This window comes from Scyliorhinus canicula, chromosome 13, assembly GCF_902713615.1.
Source record: "Scyliorhinus canicula chromosome 13, sScyCan1.1, whole genome shotgun sequence".
Lineage (NCBI taxonomy): Eukaryota > Metazoa > Chordata > Chondrichthyes > Carcharhiniformes > Scyliorhinidae > Scyliorhinus > Scyliorhinus canicula.
This window is the reverse complement of record NC_052158.1, coordinates 22,704,077-22,716,357: the sequence shown is the minus strand read 5'-3', so window position 1 is coordinate 22,716,357 and position 12,281 is coordinate 22,704,077. Positions and strand designations below refer to the sequence as shown.

The 12,281-nt window shown below is 42.9% G+C and overlaps 1 protein-coding gene across 1 annotated transcript in view; it reads right to left on the bottom strand.

Annotated features, from left to right (window-relative positions):
* The window catches only part of LOC119976524 (golgin subfamily A member 4-like), a 1,176,663-nt gene that overhangs the window by 676,530 nt on the left and 487,852 nt on the right, over positions 1–12,281 (bottom strand). The window contains exon 76 of the mRNA XM_038817077.1: positions 11,271–11,294. Coding sequence (XP_038673005.1) covers positions 11,271–11,294 — 24 coding nt within the window. The remainder of the gene's footprint in view (positions 1–11,270; positions 11,295–12,281) is intronic.

Sequence of the window (12,281 nt, the reverse complement as noted above, 5' to 3'; positions counted from 1 at the left end):
TTCCATTTTCACTTTCCTCAATGTATATGAATGCATTTCAGCCGGTCAGGGTGCCGTGTCAACTTTAAATACCGGTATTTTACACAACACCTCCTTTGCAATTAACCACTAGGCCCGTTGTTTTCTTCTCTGTCACTCCGTCCTTGATCGCATCCACATCATTGGTAAAGCAGCATGAAAAATATTCAATTAATGCCTCATCCATGCCTTTACCCTCTTTGGGCAAAGTTCCTTATAGGTGCATAAAGACTCTACAAATGTCTTAACACCCGATTATTACGAATATGCAGAAAATATACTTTATGAGTCCATTTTCTGTTAGCTGCTAATCTTTGCTCATAATCCCTCCTCTCTTCTCCGATTTGCTATTTCATCTCGGCTCTGAAACTTCTCCATTCCCATTGGTTACTAACGCTATTGTCACCTGATACACAGCATTCGCACATTTTCTTCATTAACTTCGATTTCATCACCGTTGCCATCCATGGAGCTAGGCAGCACAGTGGTGCAGTGGTGAGCACTGTTGTCCACGGCGCCGAGATTCCAAATTCGCTCCACACTCTGGGTCTCTGTTCGTGTGGAGTTTACGCATTCTCATTTTGTTTGCGTGGGTTTCGCCCCCACAACGCAAAGATGTGAGGGTAGGTAGATTTGCGACGCTCCCGTTAATTGGTAAAATGAATTGGGTACTCTAATTTTATATCAATAAAAATAAGATCCATGGAGCTCTGGATTTGCTTGTCCTAAATTTTACTTTTAACATGGTATGCTTTAATGTTAGAGGACCATTTAGTTTTTGAACAAAGCTAGTTCAGTATTTACAGTTCTTCCGGCCTGTACGTCCTTCCTGTATAACTGACCTATTAAAGTCTGTTCTTCCCTCATTAATAATTCTTTACTCTTGATTACCTTTATACTTTTCTATCATCATCTAAAAATCCTGATTAATTAATCATTGTCTCAAAAATGCCCCCACCCCTCGACACTTGATCTTCTTCGCCTACCTCTTTTCCAAGGTCCACGCCCACATTGCATTATTACATGCGTGACAGGATACACGGTGGTGCAGAAAATTTTCCCGGATGTAATATGGAAACTATTGAGCACCCCTCACACCATCCCTCCGAAAATGGGTGTGCAAGCGTGCATGTCTATATTCGGATAAAGATGTCCTTGCATTATAATGTCTGGATCTCTCTATACGTGAGCTACAAATTTGTTCTTCCCCATCCTTCTCAACAGTTTCTGATGTATAGAATACATTGAGTAATGCACTTGTATTTTTCATTTGCTCTAGCCAAATAGATTCTGTGCTTGAAATATCTGGAGCATTCTTTTTTCCCCAGCAATGCAAAGTTCCTCTTGTTCACTCTCGCCACCATAAGAACATAAAGAACATAAGAACTAGGAGCTGGAGTACGTCATCTGGCCCCTCGAGCCAGTTACACCATACAATGGGATCATGGCCGATCTTTTGTGGAGTCAGCTCCACTATCCCGCCCGAACACCATAACCCTTAATCCCATTATTCTTCAAAAAAACTATCTATCTTTACCTAATAAACATTTAATGAAGGAGCCTCAACTGCTTCACTGGGCAAGGAATTCCATACATTCACAACCCTTTGGTGAAGAAGCTCCTCCAAAACTCAGTTAAACCTACTTCCCCTCATTTGAGGCTATGCCCCTAGTTCTGCTTTCACCCGCCAGTGGAAACACCCTGCCCACATCTATTCAATCTATTCCCTTCATAATTTTATATGTTTCTATAAGATCCCCCCTCATCCTTCTAAATTCCAACCTAAATCCCAGTCTACTCAACCTCTCCTCGTAGTCCAACCCCTTCAGATCTGGGATTAACCTACTGAATCTGCACACCCCCCAGTACCAGTACGTCATTTCTCAAGTAAGGAGACCAAAACTGAACACGATACTCCAGGTGTGGCCTCACTAACACCGTATACAATTGCAGCATAACCTCCCTACCCTTAAACTCCATCCCTCTAGCAATGAACGACAAAATTCAATTTTCCTTCTTAATCATCTGTTGCACCTGTAAACGAACTTTCTGTGACTCATGCACTACACATCCAGATCTCTCTGCACAGCAGCATGCTTTAATATTTTATCATTTAATGATAATACCGTTTGCTGTTATTCCTACCAAAATGTATAACCTCACATTTTTCAACATTGTATTCCATCTGGCAGACCCTAGCCCATTCACTTAACCTATCCAAATCCCTCTGCAGACTTCCAGTATCCTCTGCACTTTTCGCTTTACCACTCATCTTAGTGTCATCTGCAAACGTGGACACATTGCCCTTGGTCCCCAACTCCAAATCATCTATGTAAATGGTGAACTATTTTGGGCCCAACACGGATCCCTGAGGGACAACACTAGATACTGATTGCCAACCAAAGAAACACCCATTATTCCACACTCTTTTCTTTCTATTAATTAACAATCCTCTATCCATGCTACTACATTACCCTTAATGCCATGCATCTTTATCTTATGCAGCAACCTTTTGTGTGGCACCTTGTCAAAGGCTTTCTGCAAATCCAGATATACCACATTCATTGACTCCCCGTTATCTACTGCACTGTTAATGTCCTCAAAAAATTCCACTAAATTAGTTAGGCATGACCTGCCCTTTATGAACCCATGCTGCGTCTGCCCAATGGGACAATTTGTCTCCAGATGCCTCGCTATTTCTGCCTTGATGATAGATTCCAGCATCTGCCCTACGACCGAAGTTAAGCTCACTGGCCTATAATTTCCGGCTCTCTGCCTACCTCCTTTTTTAAACAGTGGTGTCACGTTTGCTAATTTCCAATCCACCGGGACCACCCCAGAGTCTAGTGAATTTTGGTAAATCATCACTTGTGCATCTGCAATTTCCTTGCCATCTCTTTTAGCACTCTGGGATGCATTCCATCAGGGCCAGGAGACTTGTCTACCTTTAGCCCTATTAGCTTGCCCATCACTACTCCTTTGTGATAACAATCCTCTCAAGGTACTCGCCTGTCATCTCCTCATTTCTATCAGTCACTGACATGTTATTTGTGTCTTCCACTGTGAAGACCGACCCATAAAACCTGTTCAGCACCTCAGCCATTTCCTCATCTCCCATTATTAAAACTCCCTTCTCATCCTCTAAAGGACCATCTTCTTGTTATTTCCTTTTGTATACGTTCTAGTAAAGTTAAGTATGCGTACCGCATGCTGGCACACCTCAGGAATTAAAAATATTAAATTTTCAATACAATCCTAGTCTCAACAAAGTCCAAATGGACATTTTCGCGTGTTACAACATTATATGTTATTTGTCAGTTCTTGATCCACTCACTCAACCTATCTTTACCCTCAGTAACTTCCTTATATTCCCTTCATAACTGCCTTTCCTACATACCTGGGTGACATCCGTGAATCCACAGCATGTGTGGCTGTCGTAACACATTTATACCTAAACTCTTGTTAGCGATCCATTTTTCGTTCAAACCAATATATTACCGCTGTATTATCACATTTAATTTAAGCATTAACCTCTGATATGGAACCTAAACAAATTTCGTCTGTAAATCTATGTTCTATAAATTGACTGGTCCCCCTTTATCCAGAGAACATGCCTTTCTTCAAAGAGCAGAAACACGGTTGAACATGATATCCCTTTAGTGAACTCACGATAAATATGCCTGGTTATCTGGATCTTTTTTTGTGTGTCCAGCCATGAGTAGTGCCTTCTCATATTTTTTTCTAATTAAGGGGCAATGTAGAGTGTTCAATTCACCTACCCGGCACATATTTGGTTGTTGGGGTGAAATCAATGCAAACACGGGGACAATGTGCAAACTCCACACGGACAGTTATCCACAGCCTGGATTGAACCTGGGGCCTCGGCGCCGTGAGGCTGCAGTGCTAACCACTGTGCCACCTTACTGCCTACCTTCAAGTATTTAAGACCATAAGACAGACGAGGAGAAGTTATTCATTCGGCCCACTGAGTCTGTTCCAGTTTTAAATTAGATCATGACATATTTGACCACAAGTACGCTTTCAGTTTTTCTTCCATAATTCTTGTTATGCTGAAGTATTGTGTCAAGCTAACTTTTCTATAATTTACCATTTCAGTCACCATCCATTATTCAGTAAAGGACATGCATTCCACGTTCTCAGACAATGGAAATATCTGTTAATGCAGATGTTTTGGGGACATTCAACCAACGCATTAATGCATCACGTGTTACTTCTGTTCTGACTTTTCGTGTAAATTAGTCCGAAGGCTTGTCAGTGCATTGTTTCATAAGTTTGTTGAGGAGGACTTTCCTGTAGATTTGATGTTCTTGAGTTCTCCCCTGACTTGCATTTCCTGATTCACTGCCATCACTAAAAGGTTATTTCTATCCTCTGGAGCGCAGGTCGATGCAAAAGATCTATGCAACACATGCGACATTTCACTTTTTGCCATTACAAATTCCACAGACAGTTTCTATCAGACGAAAACTCACAATGTTTACATTTTTCTTTTAAAAAAGTGCCGAAGCTAGTGTGCTATCTATATTCATCTTTCGTGTTTCGTTTCTCCCAAAAGGCTATGTTTCCCTCCATATTAATATTCGCCTACTTCTTTGCTGCGTTGCTTCAACATTCTGTTCAAACTGCCGACAAGCGACACATCTGTGCTCTATTTTATATATTTTTGAAAGTTTGAAACATATTTGCATGTTTTAGTTCACCACAAATGTTATTTACTCTAGTTGCATTTTTTCTTTTCTTAATCAATGGAAAGTATCGATTCCTTGTACTTTTAAACACATCCTTTAATATAACCTTGTGCATCAATATTGAGCTCAACCTTAACCTAATGCGTCATCTTACTTTTGCTCGAATATCATGCCATGACATATGCCCTTCTTCATGTTAAAAATGATAGCTTTAGACCCAATCTTCTCTCCCGCAACCTGAATGCATACAGCTGTCATGTTAGAATCGATGCTACATTTATGAACCTCCAATGCAGACTCATTAATTAATTGTGCGTCGTTCTGTAATGCCAGATGTAATGTAGTATGTTTTATGGTCGGCAGCAGTAGATCTGGTTCCAAGAACCTATTGGATAAAATTTTCACGAATTCCACATCTCGATTTTTGCACTCGATACGTAGCCAACGCAACACACCCATTCCCTCCCTACCATTACCCCTCTTGCCACCAACCTACCACTCACCCACCCTCTACGATTACAAAGAAAAGACAGAAATAACAAAGAACTTTGCGGCACAAAAACATGCCCGTCGACCCTCCATACCTGTACCAGACATTATACCACCCTTGGCTACAACGCTGAGTACTTCCCAGAGCAGTATCCCTGCATACCTGTCCGATCCATGTGTTGTCGAGATGCCTTTTCACTGCGGTTCATGTATCTGTTTCCACAAACTCCTTTGGCAGCGCATTCCAGGTACTCACCACTCTGTGTGTAACATGCTTACCGAGAACATCAGTAAAGATCGCCCCACGGACCTTACTTCTGTCCCTCCAAGTGACTGATCCACCACCCTGGGAAAGTGCCTGCCCATATGCTCTATCTATGCCGCTCATAATCTTGTAGACCACTATAAGGTCGACCCTCAACCTGCGTCATTCGAATAAAAACAGGCTAGCCTATTCCACATCTCTTCATAGCTAACACCCTCCATACCAGACAACATCCTGGTCAACCTCCTTTGCACCCGCTCCAAAGCCTCCACATCCTTCTGTTAGTGTGGCGATTAGAATTGTGTGCAAAATTCCAAGTACAGCTTTACGAATAATCTACACAACTGTAGCATGACTTGCCATTTTGAAATTTGATATCCCGTTCACCAAATGGATGAAACAATTTGGTGTTTCTCTGCCCCGTCTCCAAACTATATCCTCTGACAATCCTCAACATTATCTGTAAGTCATAATCTTGTCGCCCTCTATGACGTCGCTCCTCAACCTCTGTCGTTCATCTTCTGCTGTCATCTGCAAACTTACCTTTCAGACCAGCTACATTTTCCTCCAAATCGCTTATTAATGCAACAAACAACAGAGGCGCCAGTACAGATCCTTGTGGAACGCCATTGGCCACACCCTTCCTTTCAGAAGAAAAATACCCTAGTACTGTTACCCACTGCCTTCTGTGACCGAGCGAGTTATCTATAGTTATCTATAGATCTTGACACCTCCAGTGTGACTTCACCTTTTGTACCAGTCTGCCTTGAGGGACCTTGTCAAAGTCTTTACTAAAGGCAATGAAAACAACATTCACCACCGTCCCCTCATCAAACATCTTTATCACCGCCTGAAAAAACTCAATCAAGTGCGTGAAGAAAGATCTCCCTTTCACAGAACCATGCTATCCATCGTTGTTGAGTCCTTCAGGTTCTAAATGATATAAATAATATCCCGAAGGATTCTGTCCAATAATTTACCGACTACCGACATGAGGCTCACCGGCCAATAGTTTTCTGGATAGCCCTGCTGCCTTTCTTAAACACTGGTACCACTTTAGCTATTCTCCAGTCCTCTGGGATCTCATCTGTAGCCAATGAGGATACAAAGAAATTACTTAAGGTCCCAGCAATTTCCTCCCTTGCTTCACTCAAATTCTGTGGTAAATCGCATCCGGCCAAGGAGACATAGAAGAAAGAACAAAGAACAAAGAAAATTACAGCGCAGGAACAGGCCCCTCGGCCCTCCCAGCCTGCTCCGATCCAGATCATTTATCTAAACCTGTTGCCTATTTTCCAAGGATCTACTTCTCTCTGTTCCCCGCCCGTTCATATATCTGTCCAGATGCATATTAAATTATGCTATCGTGCCGCCTCCACCACCTCCGCTGGCAAAGCATTCCAGGTACCCACCATTCCCTGCATAAAATACTTTCCCCTCACATCTCCCTTAAACTTTCCCCGCTCTCACCTTGAAATCGTGGCCCCTTGTAATTGACACCCACACTCTTGTAAAACGCTTGTTGCTATCCGCCCTGTCCATACCTCTCATAATTTTGTAGACCTCAATCAGGTCCCCCTTCAACCTCCGCCTTTCCAAAGAAAACAATCCGAATCTACTGTACCTTTCGTCATAGCTAGCACCCTTCATACCAGGCAACATCCTGGTAAACCTCCTCTGCACCCTCTCTGAAGCATCTACATTCTTCTGGTAATGTGGCGACCAGACTGCATGCAAAATTCCAAATGTCGCCTAACCAAAGTCCTATACAACTGTAACATGACCTGCCAACTCTTGTACTCAATACCCCGTCCGGTGAAGGCAAGCATGCTGTATTCCTTCTTGACCACTCTATCGACCTGCGTTGCCACCTTCAGGGTACAATGGACCTGAAGTCCCAGATCTCTCCGTATATCAATTTTTCCCTGGACTCTTCCATTGTCCATATAATCTGCTCTTGAGTTAGATCTTGCAAAATGCAGTACCTCGCATTTGCCTGAATTGAACTCCATCTGCCATTTCTCTGCCCAACTCTCCAATCTCTCTATATTTTGCTATATTCTCTGACTGTCCTCCTCGCTATCTGCAACTCCACCAATCTTAGTATCATCTGCAAACGTGCTCATCAGACCACTTATACCTTCTTTCACATCATTTATGTATATCACAAACCACAGTGGCCCGAGCACGGATCCCTGTGGAACACCAGGAGTCACCTTTCTCAATTTTGAGGCACTCCCTTCTACCACTACTCTCTGTCTCCTGTTGCCCAGCCAGTTCTTTATCCATCTAGCTAATACACACTGAACCCCTTAGGACTTCACTTTTTCCAACAACCTGCCATGAGAAACTTTATCAAATGCTTTACTGAAGTCCATGTTTATGACATCTACAGCCCTTCCCTCATTAATTAACTTTGCCACTTCCTCATTCATATATTTTAAAACATCCAATACCTCCTCTTCTTTGATGTCAACATGACCAAGATTATCCACACACTGTACCCAATAATAATCTTCCACAATGTCATTCTTTCATGAACCCTGGTGTAAATCACACATTGAGTACCTCGTACTTTTTCTCTGGGTCAACATATAGATCCCCTACTTTCCTTAGTGGTCCAATCGTATCCCTGGCCACCCTGTTGCTTTTTACATATGAATATAAACGTTCCCATTCACTTTAATACTACTTGCCAAAGACTTTTCATCGCCCAACCTAGCCCTCCTAATTTCCCGCTTAACCACCTTCCTAATTTCTTTATACTCCTCAACGGCTTTTTCTCACCCCAGCTTGCTGGACTGTCCAAAATCCTCCTTTTTCTTTTTGACGTGGTTCACAATATCCCTCTGATGCAAAGCTCCCTACACGGCTCATATTTATCCTTCTTTTTCTCAGGAACGTTATGTTCCTGAAACTTAAGTAACTGTCACTTGAAAGGCTCACGTATGTCCAATGTTGATTTCCCCTCGAACAGCGGCACCAAATCCGAATGCTTCAATTCTTGTCTAAAGTTATCGTAATCTGCCTTTGGCTAGTTTAGCACCTGAAACCAAGGGTTGCCCTCATCCCTTGTCAAAAGTGCACTTCAGGACACTGTTCCCAAAATGTTACCCAACTGAAACATGAACTATTTGTCCTGGCTAATTCCAAAATACCAGGTCCAGTACTTCTCCTTCCCTATTTGAACTCTCTCTATATTGCTTAATGAAGCCTCCCGGGCATTATCTTAGAAACTCTGCCCCATCGAAGGCCCTTGCACTAAGTGAGTCCCAGTCGGTATAGGGGAAGTGCCAATCCCTTCCTACGACAAACATGCTAGGTTGGGCAATATAAACGATAAAATATTAAAGCATGCCGCTCTGCAGAGAGACCTGGGTGTGCTAGTGCATGAGTCACAGAAAGTTGGTTTACAGGTGCAACAGGTGATTAAGAAGGCAAATGGAATTTTGTCCTTCATTGCTAGAGGGATGCAGTTTAAGACTAGGGAGGTTATGTTGCAATTGTATAAGGTGTTAGTGAGGCCACACCTGGAGTATTGTGTTATGTTTTGGACTCCTTACTTGAGAAAGGACATACTGGCACTGGAGGGTGTGCAGAGGAGATTCAGTAGTTTAATCCCAGAGCTGAAGGGGTTGGATTATGAAGAGAGGTTGAGTAGACCGGGTCTGTACTCGTTAGAATTTAGAAGGATGAGTGGGATCTTATAAAAATATTTAAAATTATGAAGGGAATAGATAGGATAGATGTGGGCAGGTTGTTTCCACTGGCGGGTGAATGCAGAACTAGCGGACATAGCCTAATAATAAGGGGAAGTAGATTTAGGACTGAGTTTAGGAGGAGCTTCTTCACCCAAAGGGTTGTGAATCTATGGAATTCAATGCCCAGTGAAGCAGTTGAGCCTCCTTCATTACATGATTTAAAGGTAAAGATAGATAGTTTTTTAAAGAAAAAAAGGGATTAAGGGTTATGGTGTTCGGGCCGGAAAGTGGAGCTGAGTCCACAAAAGATCAGCCATGATCTCATTGAATGGCGGAGCAGGCTAGAGGGGCCAGATGGCCTACTCCTGCTCCTAGTTCTTGTGTTCTTATGTTACTTTTGCACCTGTCCAAAATCTCTTTATCTATTTGCTCCTCTATCACTCGCTGGCAGTTTTGGGGGCGGCTGTATGTTAGCCTCAACATTTTGATTGCCCCCTTGCTGTCCCTGTGCTCTATCCACATTACGTCATTTATTGAGCTCTCCGAGGTGCCCTTGGCCGTCGTATTTTCCTTAACCAACTGTCCCCCACCCCTTTTACATCCCCAGTATCTCTCCTGAAGCATATATATCCTCCGATGTTTAGCCTCCAATCCTGCCCCCTTTTTTGAACACGTTTCTGTAATAACCACAACATTATAGTTGCAAGTACTAATCAGGGCTCCAAGTTCATCTGCCTTACCTGCTATACTTCTGGCGTTGAAACACATACACTTCAAACATTGCATTTGAGCAGTCAGTGTAATATTATTGTTCTCTTACTTTTGTTCTCTGTTTTCCCTTCAGTTATTACAGCTTCTAAACTCACACTATGGTTCGCACCCCACTGCCATACTAGTATACATTCTCCATAGTGACTCTAGCAACACTCCCAGTCAGGATATTTGTATCCCTCCATTTTTGATGCAACCCCTCTTTCTTGTACAAGCCCCACGTGCCCCAGAAGAGACTCCAATGGTCCTGAAATCTGAAACTCTCCGTCCTCCACCACCAGTTTACCCACGTATTTAGCTGCACTATACTCACATTTCTAGCCTCACTGGCACGTGGCACAGGAAGTAATCCTGATATATCAAAGTAGAGCTCCTTCTTTTTCCCTTATTGCCTGCCTCCCTGAACTCATCCGCTGGACCTAGTCGGTCTACCTGCGTATGTCGTTGGTACCTATGTGTACTACGAGCTCTGGCTGCTCTCCCTCCGCCTTGAGGATGTCATGTTTTAGGATGTGAAAGTCGTGACACTGGCACCAGGAAGGAAACATGCCATCCAAGAGTTTCCTTCCCGTCCACAGGAGGGCATATCTGTGCCCCTTATATAGAGTTCCCGATAAATATCGCGCTGCTGCGCTTTGCATACCTTGCTGAGCAACGTAGCCAGTTGTGGAGCCACTGATCTCGCTGTTGTGGTTTCCCCCTAACAGGCTGGTTCCCCCAACCGTGTCCAAAACGGTCTACCTGTTGGAGGTGGGGAGAGCCACATGGGATTCTGCACTCACTGCCTGCCCTTTCTAGCCTTCACCCAGCTGTCTCCCTGCACCTTGGGTGCGACCACATCTCTATAACCCCTAGCTATGATGCTTTGTGCCACCTGCATGCTCCGAAGTTCATCCAACGTGCTCAAATTGAACCACGAGGTCTGTGAGGAGCTGGCATCGGTTATACCTTCTGCTGGAAGTGCCATGGATCTCCTACATCTCACAGTGAGAACACTGCCGCCCGCTAAGTGGCATTTCAGTATTTTCTGACACGCCTTCTTCAGAAGACCCTATTAATCACTATTTTACACGCAACCGCTCTACCTTTTTCTTTTTGTGGTGTTGGTGGGACGGGGTGGGGACGGGAGGGGCCGCATACCACTGCCACCAGGAGTTAATTGATGTAGTTCCTTTCCTATTTCTCTGCCGAACATAATATTGTAAAACAGCAGAAGTAACACGGCGAGGGAGTATTAGACTGCAAGTTGAAATTGTCGGCTTAGTTCATATCTGCAGTATAACATGATCAATATATCACAAATGTATTGCGTCGTACCTGCATTTTTCTCTTGAAGTGAGGCTATTGATAAAGGAAAAACAAAGAAAATGCAACGGACAGTTAATAACAATGTGGCGATGTTTCAGGCAATACAAAGTGATGACGCTTGTTAAACGGTCAAAGTGGATGGACGGCCAGTCTTAATCATTAATCTATTGTCCTAATTTCCTGAATACATTTTGTCTTCCACAAACCTTTCTGCTATCCGATTTCAGTTTTGTGAAAAGACGAACGCACGCTGCCTTTCCTGCAACAAGGTAAGGCCATCGATATCCTTCAAATCGTTCCACAACTGATCAGTCAAGTTCCAAAGAGCTAGTACACTTGATTGGTCCATTTCTTGAACCTTTCCTCCAACTATTTACATTGAGAAACAGAACTCTATTTGGACAATATTTCGGTGCTTCAAAACATAATTCACCTCTGATGAAAACATTCCCATATATTCCTTTGTTCGTGTTGAATTTCAAACATTATCTTTCAAATGATTGGTAAAACAATCTACATTTGACTAACAGAGATTGCGTTATGATTAAAATTCCTCTGCATTTTCGCTCGAAAGCATACGTGACCAGCAGCCAAATTAATTCGGCTGTCTAAAACATGGTGAGTTGAAGTCGCGAAGATCGACTGTTCGAAAATATTCCAAAGATATTGCAGTTAGCAGCGTATTCCTCTGCACCGACACATTTTTAGGTTCAAAACTCACCTAAATTCCTTTCACAAGCTTTAAATACAAGCTTAATGATTCTTCGAAAGAATTGTCAGGTTTTGTAGTACATGGGACAATAAAGCCGTTTGCCGTGTTATCTGCATTCAATTAGATTTCCAACTGAGCTGACTGGGTCCTTCCGTATTTTATCAGCTCATTTCAATGCATTGTATTATTTTTTTAAAAAAGAGAATAGCTGGTCTAATTCCAGTTCGTGAAGCTTGTCTGTCTGATGTTCGCACACGAAGTTTTAATAAATTCGTCGGCAGAAGCTTGTTATGGGTGATGAATGGCTT